This window comes from Alligator sinensis, unplaced genomic scaffold, assembly GCF_000455745.1.
Source record: "Alligator sinensis unplaced genomic scaffold, ASM45574v1 scaffold482_2, whole genome shotgun sequence".
NCBI classification, from domain to species: domain Eukaryota; kingdom Metazoa; phylum Chordata; order Crocodylia; family Alligatoridae; genus Alligator; species Alligator sinensis.
Window position 1 is genome coordinate 798,686 of NW_005842678.1, and position 23,836 is coordinate 822,521.

The following is a 23,836-nucleotide window of genomic DNA, read 5'->3' on the forward strand; positions in this document are numbered from 1 at the left end:
CAGTCTTTTGTGGCCACCAAAAATAGTCTATTGCCACCCTCTTTGTGACTACCTTTCAGTTCATCCCTCTCTATCTTCTGTTCTATAAACCAAATAATTCTGGTTCTTTCAGCCTGTCCTATGTTTCTCAGTCCTCTGATCATATTGTTGCTGTTGGACTCTTTCTAATTTATCCCTGTCTTTCTTGAAGCATGGGGCCCAAATCAGAGGCTTCACAAATGCTGAATAGGGCAGAAGAATCACTACCTTTGATTTGTATGTGACACCTCTATTGATACAACCTAGTATGCTATTGGGCTTTTTTGCAGCATGAGCACACTGTTGTCAGGTATTCAGCTTTTGATTGTAAACCCTATAAAAGGACCTATAAACCCAGGTCCTTTTCTGAAGCATGGCAGTCTGTCCAGTCACCTTCCTAGTCTATTTATGCATGTGATTGTTTTATCCTAAGTACACAAATTTGCACTTGTCTGTGAATTTCATTCAGGTGTTTTCAGGCCATTTTTCTAGGTGGTAAAGTCATTCTGAATCATAATCCTACCCTCCAGGGAGTCTGCAACTTGATTCAACTTAATGTCCTCAGGAAGCAGGATGCCTCTCTGTACTGCCTTCTGGGGTATTGTTGCTATATGCTGTCCCTGACATAGTGTTGCAGACAACCTGATTGAGCCCTTAAAATAATAAATCTTCCATTCCTATACCTGAACATAAGCTCATTGAAGGTAACTACAGCAGAAACAAGTTTTGTTCTTTAGATGCATCTGCATTACAGATATCTCCACTGGTTTATGGGATTATATTTTTTTATTCATTGTGGCCAGAATTGAAAACCAGATTCTATACAAGAATCAGACAGGAAGTCAATGAGACTTTCCAATGTAGAAATTCAAATGAAGGTGTGTCCATGTGTGTCAGTCAGAATAATTAGATGGAATAATATTTCTGCTGATTTTATCTATATCTTTAGTTATTTTCTCTTTCTTAACTTCATTTATGGACATATATGGAGTCCCATAAAAGACATATAAAAGGAGAAGTTAAAGTTTCATTAAGTCAGCTTGACCACAATCATCTCAGCAGGGATGGAGTAGCAGAACCATCCCTACGTCACTTAGTCCACTTCCTCGGTTAACAGCTGAGGCATGCTGTGGTATGATGTGTAGCAGAAATTCTGGCTATCTCCACTGATTCAGGCTTGAGTAGTGTTGAGGTTTATGGGTCGTTACATTCTGCCCTGTACCTTACCAGGTGCTCTGGGCACTGATCTGGTGCATCAGGCCAACAAGTCCAGTAATTACTAAGGTGATTCCCCCCCCCCCAAAAAAAAAAAAAAAGAAAAAAGAATAAGGAATGAAAAATGTAGAAGTGATGCAGAAAATATTGCATTGTTGCTTATTCATGGAATCTAGTGCTCTGCATGTCCCCTGGGTTCAGGTATAAAGAAAAACCCGAACAACACTGATCATAATTACTTCTGGCTTCAGCTGGCAACTAGATTTTGGAACAAAGCAACAAATTTCTTGTGTATATAACTTTGAAGTATCCTTTGGAAGAAACCAGGAAAGATTTTATTGAACAATTCATGTGGAGACCACAGAACTTTCCATTAAGAACATTTCAGTTGCACAAAATGAATGGTATTGTACAATATTTCATATAAATTAGAAAATATTATCAAGTTAAAAAACAGTAAACTCCAATCCTTTGTGGTAAGTCCAGTGGTCTGTTGTTTATTTAACAACAGCGATTGTACAAATAACAAAAGGAAGACAAATTTTGCCCTCACAGAACTGATAACTTGAAAGAGGAGGTTGTTTCTCTAGTGGTCTTTGGAGCATTAACTATCATTCCTTGATTTTCTTTTTAGTCCCTGTAAAATCTAGTTTAATTAATAGCTTCTGGTAGTGTTGAGCCCCAGCTCAAGTCTGGGATCGTGCCCGGTATGCAAAAGCCAATAAAGATACCAGGGGTGAAAGTATAAAGAAGATTTACTGCTAGCAATACAAGGTGCAAGTGGAATAATTTCACGTAACAAGCACACAGATTCTTAATTCTAAGCATCTTTTATACAGGAGTATTGGACCTTCATAAGCATTCTTGTTTGCTAATTGGTTATAAGGGAGTGACGCAAGGAGTTCTTTACTGAGCATGTCTCTATACCTGTGTTTTAGCTATGTATCTCATTTACATACATGTATGTTTCATTAGCATACTTTCTCCCCACCTAGGGGTGTGATTTTTAATATTTAAATTAGCTCTTTGCCCTAGTCCTCTGATTCTGCTTTTGTTTTCAAGCCTCCTTTATCTAAGACTGTCTCCTCCTTATCATTGCAGATGGGCATTAGTTACATAACAGAGACTTTTGCTTGGGCTTTGTATAGTGGTTTCTAGGTCAAACCTGACAGTAGTGCTATATAGATTTTGATTGGATAGGACAATGATCTCTAAAACCTGATAACAATAACTCTATTTTTCCTGTGCAATATATTGTGGTTTTTTCCTATCATCTTACTTATTTACCCAAAGAAATACTCAGATCTTTCTCTTGATTCAACTGAAGCCAACAAGAACCAGCAAAAAATACTTCTGCAGTGTTTAGTTTTTGTGGTAAATGCTTAAAAATATCTTTGTATTCCTATGTAGGGTGCTAGAAATTTTTAGTTTATTGGAACTCTATTTTGCAAGATTGCCATCCTCTTTGCAAGGTACGCTTGTTCCTCTTTTTTGTTAATGGGTATAATCTCAGCTTTTTTTTTCTCAGACTTTAACTATCACCTCTCTATTACCATTCATGTTGGTTTGTAAGGTAGTTATGAGTATGACAAACAGTAACATCAACTTCATTGTTTTGTTATTAGGTGTTATGTCTCAGTTATATTTTAGTTTACACATAGTTATTCAAGTCCTATGTAGTTTGTGAAGAAATACTGGCCCCTGTATTGCATTAAGAATATCTAATTCTTCTACTTTTAATAGGCCTTTTGCCAAGGACAGTATTTCAAAAAGCTTTGTGATTCTTATCTTCAGGATGCTTTCCATATTTTTGAATTTTCCTTTGAAGCTGTTTGTGAGAGTGCTTCCTGTTATATATGCCATTATCTTTTCTTTTTTCATTTCCCATTACCCACCTGCCAAAACATCGACTGGCGAGTAGGAAGAGGAGCCACATCCAAATTAATTTCATGCCCTTCATTCCATTTAGATAATCAAGGATTTATTGTAATCATATTTTTATCTAGTCTACCCTTGTGCTTCTATTCCAAAATATCACTTAACTTGACCTTTTTCCATATTCCAAGTAAATTTCGCATGTATCATTGGTATTAAAGTGAAAGATTCTTCTTAAAATAAAGAGGAGCTATACATAGGCAGTTGCATTTTGCAGAGCATTACATTTAGGGAGTACATAAGGTGTTGCCTTTTGTGGAGAAATGTGTAACTTGCATTGTATTTAATATCTGCACAGACTCAGGGTTAATATTTTTCAACAATAAATGAGCAATTCAGTTGGAAGAGGGCTAAAAACTTAACTATAACAGACAGCTATTGATTTTATGTTCCTTAAACAATCAGTACCCCAAATTACCCTGATTTAATTAGCAATATCAATAGAACAGTTAACAAGGGAAGGATACTATTATAATATGCAATAATCCTAGTCCTTATGAGCCTGAAGTGCCCACTAGAACTCCTTAATGCATTGGTGGAGTTAGGGTAGGCAAGTAAAACCTGTACTACCATACCACATGCTGTAAATGAATTCTAGAGAGACCTTGTTTTCAATTTTGTAAATAGGCAGTGCTACAATTCTTCAATACAGGTCACCTGGTAAATATTTTTATATTTCTCTTTAAAGAACTTTAGGATAATTATCTGTTTCTGTTGTTCTTTACTTGGTCTGTAACTACTGAAACTTCTCTATGCTCACATTCCTTAAGTGAAACTTTCATTTATATAATGAGATTAAACAAAAGTAAATGTTCTACCTGTATTTATTTTAGGCTATATGTGCTTCTTTCCCAGATTTGGGGAAGGGCATTTGATCTGAAACTTGTCTGACGTCTTTCTCAGCCATACAGTTGTTTGAAAAAATGATATGAACAAACAAATCCTGGCTTGTGCATAGTCTCTGGACCAGAATGGTTGCAGCATTACTGCAATACTACTTTAAAATTAGAGGTGATTCAAACAGTACAGCCTCATTACAAAATATCTTTAACATGTTTTCATAGCAAAAACAGTTTTGAAGGGAAATTCTAGGACTATATTGTGTCTTTGGCAGCAAAAATTTGCATTGATTATAATTTTTGGCCATGTTCTATAATAGTAGTAAAGAATCTACCGTCTCTCTTTGACTTTTTCAGAGGAACATAAAAATACATGGTCCAATGATCAATCAATGATCCTATATTTAGCCTAGACTATTATTACTTTCTTTGTTCAAGATGTTACATTTAGGATTAAAAAACAAACAGATCTATTGTCAGTTATTTTACCCAGAAAGAAGCACAATGATCATCTTTGCATATGGAAATAATTTTTATTTAAAATATTTCTGCATTCATATTTAAAGGAGCCTGGATAGTTTGAGAGATTATTCCTTGATGGATTATCCAAGACCAGTATTTGTCCAATTCATGACATATTATAAAATAAGTCAAGATGTACCATATTTAACAGAAGACCTGCTTAAAACATATATTAAAAAAACCACATTTTTGTATACCAGCTGTAGGAGTATGAGATTATCAACATCCTTTTCATGTCACTTCAGTGGTTCAGCATGGTTCTCAAGGAGGAGCTTGATTATTCATAGTGAATCAACATCTTCATCTTTGGAGACTTCTCTACAAGTTCTTTCCTACTTCCATGCTGAGTGGGTGTGTCTACATGAGACCCTGAATGTGCAGTAGCCTGATACTACTGCACAGTAACATTGCATGGCAAAAACCGTGCTAAGATGCCACTGTGCAGTACTATTAGGCTACTGCACAGTAACTCCGGTAACTGTATTTCTTTAGTACTTGCTTATTCAAGTACTAAATAAATGTGCAGTAACCACTGTGAAGTAGTCTCTCATGTAGACGCCCAGCAAGAAGGAATTTTTTTAGATAACAGCCCTAAAGAATAAAGCAGAAGAGAGAAGGTCTGCATGCAATGTTGGGCATAGACATGTTAAATAAATGGTAACCACACATGGAGATATTAGAAATATATTATCATTAGAAGTACAGTAGTTCCTCTGGAAGGGCCTTTTAGGTAAAAATGTTTTTCTGTGGTAGGCAACAAGAGACATTAAATCTGCTTACACTGTTGGTTATAAAAAAATGGAAATAATATATAATTCGAAATTAGACCCTTGTCCTAGGAAAAAACTTGGACCTACTGCATTTTGATATTTAAAAAAGGGACCTTATTATGACAAGAAACTGCAAAAACGTTTTCCAGAAACTGAGTGTTCCTTCTGTTGTTAAATCAGTTTATCCAAATATTATCAAAAAAGATTTACCAAAAAACTGAAATGAAGAAGAGTGTTTATTTTAAGTTAGACATATTTGAGATTTGAAGATTAATATAAATAATCAGTTTCATAAATTAATGTGCAAGTTGCACAGGAAATGATCATTTGGTGCATTAAACACTTGCAATCAAATTAATGTAAAATTAGAACATAGTTATGTTTTAATAAGAGTATTTATTTACAGTTACAATCTTATCAAAATTTCTATTAATGTCTATGTTTTAGAAAAAGTAAACCTGTTTTTTAAAAAAAAGGATTTAATGTCTAATAATTTAATATATGTTCCACTTGCTGCTGGCAGGAAGTACCAAGTGTAAGCTAATGAAAGTAATGTCGTAAACTCATTTTTAGGAGATTATTGAAACAGTAAGGTAACTGATAACTTTCTCAGTTACAGATTTAGGCCATAACTCTAACTAGATTTATGCAGACAGATAGTTACATATTCACATGGAATCCTGATGAAGCCATGTGAATTCCCCCTGAGATGAGGACCCACTACTGAAAATAGAAATATCATTGTTGCTTACAGTGTTGTTGCTTACACACATTAAGCAATGTGTGTAATGTCTCAGCATCCATCCATCCATCCATGTACGTGTGTGTATACGTGTATGTGTGTGTGTGTGCATATGTACGGATGGATGGATGGATGGATGCTGAGACAAGTAGTTAGCCATGTCTGAAATCAGGCACCCCTGTCACCATTTTGAAGTGCAGGGATGCTGAATACGTGAGACATGGATGCTGCTGGAGCTCACTAATTAGCACGCTCTATCAGACTCGATTAATCCAGACAGGCACTCGTAGGTTCTAATTAGTGTGGATCAGAATAAAGTGCTATATCTTTTTGAGTTCATAACAGTAAAAATGCTAAACTCAGAGTGTGAAACAAATTCCTGAGCAGAGAAAAGGGTAATTAAAACATACATTTGTCTAGTATTCTAATAATGTTGTTATAGTTAATTTTGCATAAAACATCCCCAAAGGCTATTTTTTCCTAGGTCAGTGAATCATGAATTATTCCATAGCATTTGTTCTATCACTCCCAGTGGGTGGAAGCTTTCCCATTTGCAGTGATTCCAAACATTGTGTGTTCCTTAGTAGTTGAAAAATTGCATGATGGATCTGTTTTATATTAACTTCTGATTAAAGCCAGCTTTTTGCTGTATGTTTGTTAATGTAGCCTTTGTATAAATAAAGTTGCATTTTTATGTGACAAATTGAATTAAAGTAGTCTTGTCACCTAATGCTTGAATTTGTAATGCATTTTTTGAATGGTATAATATTGTTTCTGTGATAGTTTAGTGAAGGTTATGTCACTGTCTCAAGCATAACTTCTTACAAATAGTTTATTACTCATGTTTTAAAGAAATCGCCCAGACTGAAATTTTACATCAATGTGACGTATCTATTTAGGAGTGAGTTTCTAATATATTTCCAAAACTTGGTTTGACTTTTCACCTTGTGCTCTGAATGGGTTCCAGTAAATTCATGTTAGCATGAACAGAGGTCTGTCTGAATAGGGAAATAATAGATAAGAGGAAAAATCAAAATTGATAAGGGGAAGGAAGCTGAGTTAAATTTTATAGACATGGATTTAATCCTACAGAAACTGCAGCTGTTGGACCATGGCGGTTATACAGGAAAATTATTTTTGAGGGGAAAGCCCCTTTCATTGTGGCCAAATTTAGCCATTTAATTCTTCATCCTATGTGGCAGTTGATAGTTGGAGAATGCCTTAGCTCATCAAGTGGTCTCTTAAAATCAGATTCAATCGCAGTGAGTAAATGTTAGTAACGCAAAAAAATTAAAGGCCTGATTCTGCTAATACTGAATTAAATGACAAATATTCTATATATCTTAGTGGTTCAGAATCAAGCCAGAAATTACTTACAGTTCATTTTTATAATGTGTTCCCTCTCTCCCCTCTATTACTATTGTACTATTACTTTGCTATTGATAGAGAAATAAAAGCAAGTTGCTGGTATAGATGGCTTCTTTCAGCTTAGAATGTTAAGCAAAAGAACAAAGTAGAACATCCAGATTTTCTGATTAGTTGATGTTTTGAGGTGTGTGTGTGCACATGCATGTGTTCAAGATTTTGTATTAGTAAGATCTGAAACATTTTTAAATTCTCTTTAAAATGTATTGGCAGCTTCAGATCCTGTGACAAGCTGTTCAGTGACAAGGAGACTACCAACCAGTTCAGAACTTTTTCGTTGTTTACTCTCTTAAATTTTATGAGAGAGAGCAAGAAGCACTGCCCAAAAAGGAGGAAAGAAATTTAAGCAGACCTGCTTAAATCTTCTTTAAAATATGGTCATATTTTTCAACTAATTCTTCAGAGACCAGAATTTGGGGAGTGATAAGGAAATTTGAAAGGAAAGATGTTCAATTCTTTTTTTTCCTGCTCGTAACAATTGTCTTGTGTTTATCCTTCTCAACCTGTCATGTAATTACACATGAATTGTACATTCATATGCATCTGAATATGAAGATATGATATCACTCTCTCTTTATGTATAAGAAATCTGGAGCATAGAAGCTGCTTAAGAGGTTCTTTTTAGTGTGCTTACAATGGCAGAGGGTAATGCCATTTTCATTACAATGAACAGGCCAAGACATTGGCTTTGTGGTAAACATTTCTACTACATTTAAGCAGTGTACATTTTATTTTCCATTTACAATTACATATATTGTTGAACAATATCAACAGAAAACAATAATTTTCTTATATTAGTTTGTGTTTTGTTGAGAGGGATGAGTGTAACAGTGTTATGTCAACCCTGATTCGTCTTCGCAATTCCCCTAGTAAATGAAACAAGTATTCTTCTCCAGATGGAGGAAACAGACACAAAGAGGGTATGTGTCATGCCCAAGGCCACACAGCAAGGCAGGGAGATAGCCAGGCTTAGAATTTAGGAATTCCTGGCTCTTCCTCACTCAATCCATACTGGACCACACTGCCTCTCTAGTAGTGTAGGTGGCCTCTCTTTACAGCATTTGGCTCCATCTGAATAATTTTACAACTGCTATAATCTTATAAGCAGTTTATCAATATTATAACACATTTCACCTCTATTTCTGCTGTTCTGGGAAATGGTGTTACCACCCTGCTAGAACCAACTAAGTTTTAATGCAGTCATCATAAATTTGGTTTCAGTGTAACTGTAAACAAGTACATTTGGTGACCAGTGGCCAACTGTTTAAGACTTCTGACTTCTCTGATAATGTTGCTCAACAGTTTTCGCAATGATGTATATCAGCTGAGTCATTATTTTTACCTAATTTTCATCCTTTGCACATATCCTGTTGCTTAATAAACATATAAACATGTGATTGCCTATTTTCTTCTACTTAAGTTTGGCAATTGGTACACATATTTTTACTCTCTTTGAAGTATGTGTTTTGGCTGATTTTTTGACTCAATCTCATTGAAAGAATTATCAGAAAAAAACAGGTAAGTGACCTTGAAAGTCCTTATTAAGTTCAGAATTTGATTTAAGTCTTGTATGGAATAGTGCTCTAATAAATGGAACTACACATTGGATTTCTTGAAATTCTTTTAAAATATTTTATTCCTTTTGTTTTCACAGTTAAATTGAGTCCACATCATAATATTAAACTAATCTCTATAATAATTTTAACCTGGTTATATTATCTCCATAATTTTGTCATAGAATTGTAGAAAATTAGGATTGGAAGGGACCTCAGAAAGTCATCTAGTCCAACCCCCTGATCAAAGCAGGGGGAACTATATAATCCCAGCCAATGCTTTGTCTAGTTGGGTCTTAAAAATCTCCAAGGATGGAGGTTCCACATTCTCTCTGAGTAACCTATTCCAGTGTTTTACTACCCTCCTAGTGAGAAGATTTTTCCTAATATCTAACTTAAACTTCCCTTGCTGAAACTTGAAACATTGCTCCTTGTTCTGTCATCTGCCATCACAGAGAATGGTCCAGCTCCATCCTCTGTGGAACCTCCCTCCCCCCCACTTCAAGTAGTTGAAGGCTGCTATTAAATCCCCTCTCAGACTTCTCTTCTCCAGACTAAATAAGACCAGCCTCTCCTCATAAGTCATGTGTCCCAATCCCCTTATCACTTTTGTTGCCCTTTGCTGAACCCTCTCCAATTTGTCCACATCCTTTCTGTAGTGGGGAGCCTAAAACTGAACCCAGTACTCCAGATGTGGCCTCACCAGTGTTGAATAGTGGGGAATAATAACTTCCCTCCATCTGCTGGCAACACTCCTAGCAATGCACCCCAGTATGCAGTTAGCCTTCTTGGCAACAAGGGCACACTGTTGGCTCATTTTCATCTTATAGTTCACTAACCCCCAGGTCCCTTTCTGCAGTGCTGCTGCCTAGCCAGTCAGTCCTGAGTCTGTACTGCTGCTTGTGATTGTGCCATTCTAAGTACAGGATCTTGCACTTATCTTTATTGAATCTCATGAGATTTATTTTGGTTCAGTCCTTCAATTTGTTTAGGTCTCTCTGAATCCTAACCCTACCCTCCAGCATAAGAGCTACTCCCCTCAGCTTGGTGTCATCTGCAGATCTGCTGAGGAAGTACTCTATGCCATCTTCCAGGTCATTGATGAAGATATTGAACAAAACTGGCTCCAGGGCCAACCCCTTGTGCACTCCAGTTGATACCAGCTGTCAACTAAACATCAAGCTATTGACTACTTCCCTCTGAGCCTGATGATCTAGCTAGTTTTCTATCCACCTTGCAGTCCATTTATCAAACCTGTACTTCCTTAGCTTGCCTGTGACAATGTTGTGGGAGACCATATCAAAAGCCTTCCTAAAGTCAAGGTATACCACATCCACTAGTTTCCGTTTCCCTACATCCACAGAGCCAGTCACCTCGTCATAGAAGGCAATCAGGTTGGTCAGACATGACTTACCCTTGGTGAATCCATGCTGATTGTTCCTAACCATCTTCTTCTCTTCCAAGTGCTTAGAAATGCAGTACTTGAGGACCTGCTCCATGACTTTTGCAGGAACTGTGGTGAGGCTGACTGGTCTGTAGTACCCTGGACCCCCATTTTTCCCTTTCTTAAAGATGGGCACTATATTTGTCCTATTCCAATTGTCCAGGAATTTCTCCCATTTGTCATGAGTTTTCAAATATGATGGCCAGTGGCTCTGCAGTCACATTGGCCAACTCCCTTAGCACCCTCAGGTGCATCCCATCCGGCCCCATGGTTTTGTATACGTTCAGCTTTTAAAATAGTCCCTAACCTGTTCTTTTGCCACTCTTGCCTGCTCACCTCCTCCCTGGACTGTGCTGCCAGGTGCAGTAGTCTGAGAGTTCCTGTGAAAACTGAGGTGAAAAAGGCATTGAGTACTTCAGCCTTTTCTGCATCCTCTGTCACTGGGTTGCCTCCCCCATTCAGTAAGGGACCCACACTTTTCCTGATCTTCCTCTTGCTACCAACATACTTTTAGAAACTCTTCTTGTTACCCTTCATGTCCCTTGTCAGCTGCAACTCCAGTTGTGCTTCGGCCTTCCTGACTTCATTCCTGCATGCCCAAACAATACTCTTATACTCCTGCCTAGTTGTTTGTCCAAGTTTCTACTTCTTTATAGGCTTCCTTTTTGTGATTTATCTCACTGAAGAGTTTCCTGCTAAGTCAACCTGGTATTTTGCCATACTTTCTGGTCTTCTGCCATACTTGCTGGTCTTCCTGTACACCAGGATGGTTTGCTTCTGCACTCTCAGTAAGGTTTCTTTAAAGTACAGCCAGCTCTCCTGGACTCCTCTCCCCCTCAGACTAATTTCCCAAGAGATCCTGGCCATGAGTTCCCTGAGCAAGTCAAAGTCTGGTTTTCTGAAGTCCAGGATCCTTACTTTTCTACTCTCCTTCCTCCTTTTCCTCAAGATCCTGAACATCATCTTATGCTCACTGCTGCCCAAATTGCCATCCAATTTTTTGGTTTAGTATCCCTAGTAGATAATAGAGGCACATTTTCTTCTTGGGTCCATTCTTTTTGGATACACCTTCTTCTAACATTTTTCTGAATTTTGGAATAAATTGCTTACTTGGAGTGGGGACATTGGTATTTTGTTCCCTTTTAGCATCTTCTCCTTGTCCCTTATTGTTATGGTGGCAGATTGCCAGATTTGTATGGTTAGCGTGAAAACTGCACCCTTTTTGGAAATAAAAAGCCAGGAGCTAATTTAATGAAAATAAATTAGTGCTCATTTCTATACATTTTATTTTGAGCCCATTATTTGCTTCTCTGCTTCTTCTACTGTAATTAACACCTAGAAGTTAGCTTTGACTATCCATCAGAATGCTAAGTTATATTTTACTTATGTGAATGTTTTGGAATAGAAGAAATTTTAGCTACGCGTCTGTCATGTCTGGGACCCTTTTTAAAAATCTTTCCATTAAGTCTTATCAAGTTAAATTTTTTAGACAAAATCATGAAGTTAGTGAGTGGAGTTCTACAGTGATGTTCATTTGGCTTGATAGTGGCATAAATGCAACCAGAAGCTTGACAATTAAAGCTGCATTAATTTAACTGAAAATAGAATTCATCTTAGTGCATTTAAGCTATGAAAGCTTTGTTTCTAAGACTAACTTACAATATTATTTTATGTTTTGGTATTTTATATTCATTACCAGCCAAGTACAAGCAAAGCATATGGCAAAGTTGAATACAGTAATTGATCAATTACCCTTATTAGAGCAAATTATTAGACCCTTATTAGAGTTATATGTGAGAATAGAAACTGGAAAATGACACCTTAAAACAATCACTTCCAATGTTCTTCAGAATGGCTGATGTTCTAACTCGGACAATGGCCAGTACCTGATACTTTGCTGGAAGAAAGCACTTATTTCTTCCACATTTTGTGTTCTGTGGTATGAAATCAGATATCATTATTTTAACAAGCATAGCTACACATGATGGGATTGTAAAAAAAAAGCCTTTTGTAATAATAAAATTATGATCATGGTTACCACAAACTGCTAGCCATGTCACAATGGATCTAAAAAACAGCTGGTCATTAAATATTGCCAAAATTACTCTGTACTTTCTATAATAGGGAATCTTATGGGTAATGAGAAGAAAAGTCTTTCTCTGTTTCAGTCAGGATTTTCACCTCAGCATTCTATCATTGGTAGGATAAGTATGAAGCCATGACCCTGCCCACCTGCACACTTGCAGGTACTGGCAGAAAAGCAGTTGGGGAGCCACTAAATATTGCTGTTTCACTGTTTTCCCCAGATGTTGTAGTTTTATGTTTCTAGGCTGAATCTTTTTTGTTATTTCCTGCCCATATTTGTAACGAAATCATATGGCAAATGTTAAACTTATGAAAACATTTTTATTATTTTATTTTCTGGAGCAGCTATTTTATATGTTTATAACTTTTTTCCGTTAGGGAATTCCTGGAATCCCTGGAAGTCAAGGAACGAAAGGACAAAAGGTATTCATAATAATTTGATGCAGTTAAAGTCAGTGTAGGTTTTTACTGTTGCATGAGTTAAGGCCTCAGGATTTGAGGGGGAGTTCCTCTAAGGAGAGATTTTAGGATTACGCTGAAGACAGAGGGGGCTTCTGTTCCTAAATTGTTTAGGAATATTTGAGAATTTCCTGCTTACCTTCTGGAACAAGGAAAAATACATAAGTGATATGAAATACAACAAATTACACCTCTTTAACACTTCAAAAACAACTTCTCACAACTATATAGATGTTCCAAAAAATTCTTGCCCCTTTCATGTTTCCTGAATGATCACAGCTACATTATCAATCCGGTCCTGGTACTCTAATGTTTTAAATGACTTTTTGTTAGTATTTTTCCATAAATATTTCTGACTTTGTATTCAATTGTAGGGTGAAATTGGACCTTCAGGGCAACCGGGAACAAAAGGATCCCCAGGAGAGGCAGTATGTTTGTATTATATTTTTTCAGTTATTGCTTTATCTATATCGATCCGTTTTAGGAGCAGAATAAAAATTGTTGCCTTTTTTATATTTGGGTTATGATGAAACAAAATTTAAAAAGTATAAATTGTCCTAGATGATTTATTAATTAATCCTTTTACGTTTTGTATCTCTCATTAAATTTTACAAATGTACAAAGGTACTATAAACAATCCTTTGATTTAATTTGTTTACTTTTAGTATGTTTGAGGATGTTAATATATTAAATAGAGAGAAAATTATGGGATGGAATACATTTGGCAAATTGTATCAGACCAAATCTGCTGTCTAATTCCTAGAAAAAATATTATACTGGTTTGTCTTCTCAAGTTGATGATTTATCTGATCGCCTTTTTGTTGGATAAGCTTCACTCTTAATCAAAAGTACTTAAACACATGCTTTAGATTACTTTAGTGCTTAAGGTAATCTCATTAACTATTAAAATGTAAGGACATACTTATGTATTTTGATGATTTGTGATTAGATTTCCTTTTCAGCAAGAAATTTAGAATGCTTTCTGTAAGAAGCAAGGATTTTTATGGGCGATCTCTTTTATTTCACCAACTGCATGGTCACATTGAAGTTAGACACGCTTTTGAATGCAAGGCATTTTTCTTCTGATGACCTGATAAAGCATGCGTTGAATTTGAAAGCCTGTCTAACTTTATCCCAAACACGCAGTTGGTTCAACAAAAGATATTGCCCACAAAAATCCTTGTTTCTCTTCTAATTTCTGGACCATCATGGCTACAATATTATTCCAACATTGCCAAAACACAGACTCTTTCTGTAGCATTCTTTATTTTCTTTGAGGTCTAGGGCTGCATACACATTGAAATAATCTGGGAGAATTCTTCCAGGTTTGTTCTCCTGTTAAAGAAGCCTACCCAGAGCTGCACATACAGACATTTGTATGCTGAGCCCCTGAAGAGTGGAGAGCTTGCAGTGCTGACACTGTGCAGCCAGGGAGCACATCTCAGCATGCTTTGCAGGCTTCCTCAGGCTGCCTAGCAATGGCTCTGATCGACTGACCCAGACTGCCCTAGGTCAGCCTGTGTTTCCCTGTAGCACGATGTGGGGATTGTGAAGGGGGAGTGTTCTGCTCTCTGCTGAAGCAGCGGAGTCCAGCAAGGGACACACCGTCTCCTTGGAAGGGAGTAGGGAATGCTGGAGGACTGTTTTCTTCTGGGACAAGCCACAGCATGTATAGACCTTTACTTTCCCAAGAGAAACTTTCCTGGCAGTGATTTCCTCAAAACGTAATAACCACCTAATTATACATTTTCCATTCACTTCTGATTCAATTATGCATTAGAGTCAGACTTCCAAAAGGCAAAGAATTATGTATTTTGGCCTCCTTTATCAGACATAACAAAGAACTTCACCTTAGCTTTGTTTCTTCTTTCTTTATATGAACCCAGGTTGTTCAAAGATTTTTTTTTGTCTTGAAGTGGACATTTTTACTGTGGGAGAAAAAGTCTGCACATTGTACACTTGTGATTTCTCCTGGGAGAGCCGTGACTCTCCCTAGAGAGGCCTAGTACTGTTAAAGTAGCAGTACTAGTAGCTGCCACTCATATGTGGAGAGCTTGGACAGGTAGGACCCCTCTCCCTGTCCCCTATCCACACCCACCCTGTTCTCCAGTGATCATTCCTCCCCCCGTCTCCTTGTTCCCCTCTTCCCCCCAACCCTGAGCTCTAAAAAAAGCTTGGCAAACAGTATGAGGTCTAGAATAATAGCTGTACACTCTAGATCTTCAAAATGTGAATAGAAATATTTTCTTTTAGAGACAGGACACTGGAAATTACTTATATCTTTTGCTCAAGCCAACTTACTAAATCTATAGGGTTGTCTGAGTATAATAAGTGTAGGGATCTTTATGAATTCACATTAATGAAATAATTATTCTATAGGAACTGATATAGAGGTGTATAGATTGATAGATTTATCATGCTAAGGCTGTGTATACATTAGTAAGTTGCTCTGGTTAGACCATGTGTCTTTGGCTTCAAAGAAAAAGTTTGGTTAAACTAGAGCATATTTTCCAATCCATTAAAATGACTTGTAATTAACCAGAAGTGAATTGTTCTTGTGGTTAAAAGTTTTTACTTCATTTTCAGTCTGAATTTACCTTGTTTAAACTTCCAGTAAAACTATTTTACTGTCTGCTAAATGGAAGATCCCTCTATTATCAGTCATTTGTTCTCCATGTTATATTGTATGAACAAGTTGTTGCTTAATCTTTTTTTTTTAAAGATATATAAATGATGTATAGTATTTTTGTAAAAATAGTCTGTCCTTCATCTTAGGGTTTTTTCCCAAAGTTATATTTGTTTGATATCATTGAGCTCCAAATATTATTTAAAAGTAGCTTTATTCTGACATCGAACAACTTCATTCTTCTCATCAAGGCTAAAGTTAGACTTCAGAAGGGCCAATTTTAGTAAACTTAGAGGGCTAGGTAGTGACGTGGCTGAACTCAAGAGCATTGAGCATGTGGGGGTCCAGGAGGGTTGGCGGTTTCTGAAGGGAGTGATTCTTGGGGCACAAAAGGAGACTATTCCATTATGCTGGAAAGGGGGCAAGTGGACTAAAAAGCCCCCTTGGTTGAACAGGGAACTCCAGAAAAGACTGAGGGCAAAGAAGATCTATAGGCAGTGGAAGCGGAAGGCGCAGAGTAACATAGGGCCCCTGCAGGATAAATCAGATCAGTTGGTGGTTGACACAGGGAAAAAGGCGGAGCACTTCAATGAATTCTTTGCTTCAGTATTCTTAAGTACTGGCCAAGACAATTCCCCCATTTTGAACATAGATAGATGTCCGGGAGGCACTGGACCACCAATGGTTAGTGCTGACTTAGTTAAGGAGCACTTGGAGGGGCTGGATGGGTACAAGTCTGCAGGATCGGATAACCTCCATCCACAGGGGCAGAAGGAATTGGCCAGTGTCATAGCTGAGCCACTGGTGTGGCTGTTTGAGCACTCATGGTGCTCTGGCCAGGTCCCTGAGGACTGGAAAAGAACCAATGTGGTGCCCATTTTTAAGAAGGGGAGAAGGGATGAGCTGGGTCAGTCTTACCTCTATCCTTGGGAAAACACTGGAAAAAATAATTAAAGAGCGCATTTGTGAAGGCCCAGCAGGCGAAATGATGCTGAAAGGTAACCAGCATGGGTACATCACTGGTAGATCCTGACTGACAAACCTTATAGCCTTTTATGACTAGGTATCACACTACCTTGACACTGGAACTGAGGCAGATGTCATCTACTTGGACTTTAAGAAGGCCTTCGATACTGTTTCTCATCCTATTCTCATAGGGAAGATTGCAGGCTGTGGAGTGGATGCTTGCACAGTCAGGTGGGTAGCAAGCTGGCTTAGGGACCACACCCAGAGAGTGGTGGTGGATGGGTCATTTCTGACATGGAAAGAGGTGGGCAGTGGTGTCCCACAGGGGTTGGTCCTTGCACCGGTGTTGTTTAATATCTTCATCAGCGATTTGGATGAGGGTGTGGAGAGCACCCTGTCCCAGTTCACAGATGACACCAGGTTATGGGGCAAAGTTAGCATGCTGGAGGGCAGGAGCAGATTCAGGCCGATCTGGATAGGTTGGGTCAATGGACAGAATGAAACAAGATGCAATTCAACAAAGACAAATGCAAGGTACTCCACCTAGGGAGGAGGAATCCCCAGCACACCTATAGGTTGGGGGATGACCTCCTCAGCAGCTCAGCGGCTGAGAGGGATCTTGGAGTCATAGTTGACTCCAAGATGAACATGAGCTGACAGTGTAACGAAGCCATCAACAAAGCCAATCGCACCTTATTGTGCATTAGCAGATGCGTGACCAACAGATCGAGGGAGGTGATGCTCGCCCTCTATGCAGCATTGCTCAGGCTGCAGTACTGTGTCCAGTTCAGGGCGCAGCACTTCAAGAGGGATGCAGAGTATCTGGAGAGGGTCCAGAGGAGGGCCACTCATATGATTAGTGGCCTCCGTACAAAACCTTACGAGGGGAGGTTGAGAGAACTGGATCTCTTCAGCCTTTGCAAGAGACATCTGAAGGGAGACCTTGTAGTAGCCTATAAGTTTATCAAAGGAGGACAACAGAGAGTTGGAGATGCGCTAGTTACCAGGGCACCCGTAGGAGTAACTAGAAATAATGGGTACAAACTAGTGGAGAGTAGATTCAGGTTAGACATTAGGAAGAAATTTTTCATAGTAAGGGTGGCCAGAATCTGGAACGGGCTGCCAAGAGACATGGTACTATCACCTAACTTGGAGGTCTTCAAGAGGAGGCTAGATAGGCACCTGACTCTGGTCATCTGGCCTCAGTCCTTTTCATGCCTGGGGCAGGGGGTCAAACACGATGATCCTTCGGGGTCCCTTCTGACTCTACGGTCTATGAATCAGCTCTCTCTCAACCATTGCATTCTCACCCTGACCCATATCTGATCATTATCTGCCTTTTGTGTGTTCCTCCTTATCTGAGATGATGAGTCCCAGTGCACAGCCCTCCTTATTCCCATCTTTTTCATTTCCTGTATCTTTTCATATCATTTTTGAAGTAGGGGTATGTTCTAAACAGTTTTGTCCCCTCCATACGATATATTTACTCTTTTCATTCTGATGTGCCCTTGGAACTTCTGTTGTCTCTGTCTCATTTAGTGCCCTCTCCTTCTGATCTCTTCTGTAATTCTTCAAGATGTAGAGTGGACAGAGGGTACATCTCCCTTATCACGGATAACCTTGAGCATTTAAGACAAAATCCAGATTAGACCAGAAGTGTCAGAAGCTTTTTTAGAACCTGGGGTTTTGGGGAGGAGGGAAATGAGATGTAAAGGGGAGGAATGATCACTAGACAGTAGAGGGGAGGGGGAGGGGGAGGGAGAGGAGTCCAGCTTGCCCAGACTCTCCTCATTTGAGTGGCTGGGGGTTGTTCTTGCAAAACACAGGGGACTGAAGGACAAGCAGGCTCTCAGGCTCCCTGAGGGGCCTTCCTATTGCCCTATTTACCTCACAACCCCTGGGTGGTAAAACCCCTCATGGGAAGGGGAATTATTGTGTTTTCATCCACATACCAGATACACTGCTGGAAATGGGACTGCCCCTGAATAGCTGCACTTGTCTGGCTCCTTAGGACTCTGCATGACATGGAAAGAATCTTGGTAGGAGGCAGCCCTTTCTAAGTTGGTGCATAGGGCTAGAGCCCTGCTTGCCCTGCTATAGTTACACTCCTGGATTAGACATTTGGCTGCCTCGAATTAGGTGTCACAACATGTAAAGATGAGGCATCTGGCCAAAATGCTTGAAAGAAACAGGACTGGATGCAGAAGGCCAGATAAAATAGGTTCTTTAGCTACCTAAGTAGGATTAGGGGAAGTTCAACCCTGTCTTCTCAAAGAGAAATGCACATTGGTTCACCAACTGTGTTTAGATTTCATAGACATTAGGGGCTGGAAGGGAACTCATGACATCATCAGGGCCTGCCCCCCTGCCATAGGCAGGAAGTCAGCTGGGATCAAGTGACCCCAGCAAGAAATAAATCCAGCTGTTTCTTGAAGGAGTCCAGAGTAGGTGCTTGCACCACCTCTGTGGAGAGTTTGTTCCAGACTCTGGATGCACGTACCATAAAGAACTTTTTTCTTATATCCAGTCTAAATAGGCCTTCCTGGAGTTTATGGCTGTTAGACCTTGTTATCCTTTGGGGAGCTTTGGTGAAGAGATGTTCTCCCAGGTCATGATGATCCTCTCTTATGAAGTTGTAGGCTGCTACCAAGTTCCCCCTGAGTCGTCTTTTTCTTCAAACTGAAGAGTCCCAAGTCCCTCAGGCTCTCCTTGTACGGCCTTCCCTCCAGGCCTTGGATCATAGGAGGAGTGCCTCTCTTCTGGACTCTCTCATGATTTTCCACCTCCTTCCTGAAGTGGGGGGCCCAAAACTGGATACAGTACTCCACCTGTGGTCTTACCAATTGAGTAAAGTGGGAGGCTGACTTTTTCCTGGTTTTGTTTGAGATAAATTGGTGGATGCATGCCAGAGTTTGTTTAGCTTTGCCCACATTATATTGTGGCTCATATTCATCTTGTGGTCTACCAAGACCCCCAAGTCCCTTTCAGTAATGGTGCTACTGAGCTTAGCACTGCCGAGCCTGTAAGTATGCTGAAGGTTCTTCCTACCGAGGTGCAGCACCTTGCATTTTTCTGCATTGAAGGCCATCCGGTTTTGGTTGACCCATCTTGAGAGTGTGTCCAAGTCGGCCTGTATTCCCAGCCTGTCCTACAGTGTAATGGCCCTCCCCCATAATTTGGTATTGTCTGTGAAATTGGCCAGTTCACATCTGCCACCCAAATCTATATCATTGATGAAAATGTTAAAGAGTACTGGCCTAAGTACCAAGCCCTGAGGAACTCCACTGATAACTCTGTGCCATGTTGATTTGCTCCCTTCAACTAGTACTCTTTGGGTTTGACCCCATACCCAGTTGCCTAGCCATTGGACTGCATGATGATCGAGGCCACAGTTTCCCAGCTAAACCATGAGGACATCACGGGGAATTAGGTCAAAGGCCTTCTTGAAGTCCAGATAAATGCCATCCACATCATCTCCCTTGTCCAGGTCATATGTTACCTGGTCATAGAAGGAGATGAGGTTGGTCAGGCAAGAACTGCTAGTCACAAAGCTATGTTGGCTGGCATTCAGAAGTGTGCCTTCGATTAGTCTGGCATTGATGGATCCCTTGACAATTCTCTTCAGGATTTTTCCAGGGACGGACGTCAGACTGATTAGTCTATAGTTCTCTGGGTCATCCCTCCGCCCTTAATTGTAGATAGGGACCACGTTGGTTCTTTTCCAGTCATCCGGGAACTTGCCCGAGAGCCATGATTTTTAAAATATCACTGCCAAGGGGGATGCAATGATGTCTGCCAGCTATTTCAAGAGCCTCAGGTGCATTCCGTCTGGGTCCACAGACTTGTGAATGTCCAGTTTCTTGAGGTGTTCCCTCACCTGATCCTCATTGGTTTTGGTCCCGTCACTGTCACAGGCCAGCTGGGCACTGTAAGTATATCAGTTTTATCACAGGCCAACTGTGCTGTTTGATTCAGTTTCGGATCAAGGAGGCAAAGCTGGGAGTGGAATAAAGGCAAATTTATTATAGCTTACACACACACAACAGTTAACAGAAAGATAAATGCGATAAGCAGATAAGGCAGTATAAAAGAGCTAATAGTAAATAATAACAACAGATAATAATAACAGATAGATAGATCAATCTGTCACAGGCCAACTGGGCACTGCGAGGGTATTAGCCACACTTGGCTGTTCAAAACAACAAATAGACAGACATGGGTTGGCAACTTATCGATAGTCCCTCAATGCCAGGTGTGCGCCAAGTGATTCCAGTGAAGTCAGGTGTCCCTGATGATCGACACTGTCAGAGGGATTACCAGGGAAGATCCCTTGCTCAGGATCCGATCCTCACTCACACCAGGGGTCTGGGTGTGGGACAGAAATGACCGTTCTGTTCCCTCCTTCCTGCTGGTTACCTGATGCATGTGTTTTTTTACCTAGTCTTATGTTAATCTGTTGGCCTCAGGGCCACTCACAATGTTGCCATATAGCTGTTACCCTATGGAATTGAAAGGTGTTAAAACTATCATAAAAGGTGACTACCCAGCCTCAGGTTTATCCAATAAGCAAATTACGATGCAGCACCTTTATCAAATCCCAACCCCTTTTAGGCTTCAATTGAATATGCTTTCTTGGGATATGCTTTCCTGGAATGTGTTGGGTGTGCCAAGCAGTTGGGTACAGTTTTATCGCTAAGGCTGAACCCTGAGCAAAAAACCGTTAGGTCAGCTAATCTCACAGCTACAGCTTTGCCTATGGGGCCCAGTCAGTTCCATGAACAGTTAATTTATCATTTTGGTTAAACTTATGACAGACAAGTTACATTTGCAGTTTAGAAACTTATAAGCTAATATTAACTAATATTACTTGTTTAGGCAAAATACCAGATGCCTCCAAGAAGCACATATTATTGCTTATTAATCCCTCTGGTTCTGGCTGTCACACGTCACCCACTCCCAATTTAGTTTGTGCCATTTCTGGTAGTGTGATCCTCGTGGGAGGATGAAAACCCAATGCAAAAAAGTCATTTAGGAGATTGGCCTTTTCTTTGGCATCTGATGTCAGTTGCCCTGTTGGATCTCTTAGGGGCCCAGTACTGTCCTTGTTCTTTTTCCTACTTCCCACATATCTAAAGAAGGACTTTTTGTTGTCCTTGATCCCTGTAGTTAGCCTAAGTTCAGTTTGTACCTTGACATTTCTCAACCACTCTGTGCAGGTGCGGGTGAGGGCAGAGTAATCCTCTTTGGTAATGCTTCCTGTTTTCCAGCTGGTGTAAGCTACTCTTTTGAGCTTAATGAGGTCCAACAGTTCCTTATTCAGCCATAGGCTTCCTTGCTTGTTGACCATATTTCTTGCGAGAAGGGAGGGCTTTGCCCTGTGCTTCAAGGATTATGTTTTTGAGCAATGACATAATTGCTCCGTCTGAGTGGAGGCCAGGGTTGAGGGTCCCGCCTGGGAGGGGGCAGGGACTTCAGGCTCCATCTGGGTATAGGCTGGAACCATGGGCTCTGTTTGGATGGAGACCCTGGTGGTGACAAAGCAAGGGAGTCCAGGTGTAGGGGAGCGCCTCAGGTGTGACGTGTCCCACCCACCATGATCCTTGTAGTAGTCTGGCTACTACTATTCAGACCCTTGGCTACGGCTCTGTGCCTGGAGCTTCAGGCCCTCCTGCTCACTCTCCTGCGTGAACTCCCATGCTAATGCACACACCGGGCAGACAAGCCATCATGTTTGTGTGGCTCTGGTCGTGCGGCTTCCTGGGAGGCTGGGCAAAGTATGAGCCAGGTTGGGGCGAGACCCTTCTCAGCTGCCTCCCTGAAGCTGTGCTAGCCCCATCCCACCCTGGGCCAGGCTTACCTCTGACTGTGCTGGGGGTCCATCAGGGGTGCTGCACAGCTGCTGGGGGCCACTGGGGGGCTTTGGGTGCGGGGGCACGACAGGTTTACACCCGTGTGTCTCACGCCACTCCTGGATCCCAACTGCAGCTTTTTTCAAAGACTTGAAAAGATTACTAAGGATCATATTTTTGGGAGTCCAGTGGGAAAAATAATGCAGCAGGGCAACCAGCATGGATTTGTCACAGGTAGATCATGCCTGACTAATCTGGTTTCATTTTATGACCAGGTCACAAAATGCTTAGATGCAGGAGTAGAGGTGGATGTCGTTTTCCTGGATTTTAGGAATGCCTTTGAAACGGTATCTAATCCCATTTTCATAAATACATTAAGAGTCTGTGACTTAGATGTTTACACAGTTCGTTGGGTGGCAAATTGGCTTGGGGGATCATGCCCAGAGAGTGGTAGTAAACGGGTTAACATTGACCTGGAAGGATGTGGGTAGTGGGGTCCCACAGGACTCAGTTCTTGGACCTGTACTCTTCAATGTCTTCATCAGTGACTGGGATGTGGGAGTGAAGTGTACTCTGTCTAAGTTTGAGGATGATACTAAATTGTGAGGTGAAGTGACCACTCTGGAGGATAGGGAACAATTGCCAGCAGACTTGAACATGTTGGAGAAGTGGACAGAACACAGTAGGATGCAGTACAACAAGGACAAATGCAGAGTGCTGCACATAGAGCATAAAAATATCCAGCACACCTACTGACTAGGAAATTACCCACTCAGCAGCACAGAAGAAGAAAAGGATCTCAGAGTCATAGTGGACTCCAAGATGAACATGACTCATCAGTGTGACAAAATCATCAACAAAGCTAACCGCACTTTATCATGCATCAGCAGATGCATGACAAATATAACCAAAGAGGTGATACTTCCCCTCTATGCGGCATTGGTCAGATCACAGTTGGAGTACTACATCCAGTTTTGGGAAAAAGAAGGTGGATAGCCTTGAGAGGGTCCAGAGGAGAGCCACTCATATGGTTAAGGGTTTGCTGGCCAAGCCCTATGAGGAGAGACTAAGGGACCTGGACCTCTTCAGCCTCCGCAAGAGAAGGCTGAGAGGTGATCGTGTGGCTGCCTACAGCTTCATTAGGGGGGTGCAGAATGGGCTTGGAGATGCTCTGTTCACCAGGGCACACCTTGGGGTAACAAGGAACAATGATCATAAACTGCCAGAAAGCAGATTTAGGCTAGATATCAGGAAAAACTTTTTCATGTTGAGGGTGGCCAAAATTTGGAATGGGCTTCCAAGGGAGGTGGTGCTCTCCCCCTACCTTGGGCGTCTGTAGGAGATGGCTGGATAGGTGTCTGGCTGGGGTCATCTGACCCCAGCACTCC

At 40.3% G+C, this 23,836-nt stretch overlaps 1 protein-coding gene across 2 annotated transcripts in view; it reads left to right on the forward strand.

Annotated features, from left to right (window-relative positions):
* The window catches only part of COL21A1 (collagen type XXI alpha 1 chain), a 231,873-nt gene that overhangs the window by 163,431 nt on the left and 44,606 nt on the right, over positions 1-23,836 (forward strand). For both annotated transcript variants that reach the window (XM_006033922.3, XM_025215851.1), the window contains 2 exons: positions 12,927-12,971; positions 13,382-13,435. In XM_006033922.3, coding sequence (XP_006033984.1) covers positions 12,927-12,971; positions 13,382-13,435 — 99 coding nt within the window. The remainder of the gene's footprint in view (positions 1-12,926; positions 12,972-13,381; positions 13,436-23,836) is intronic.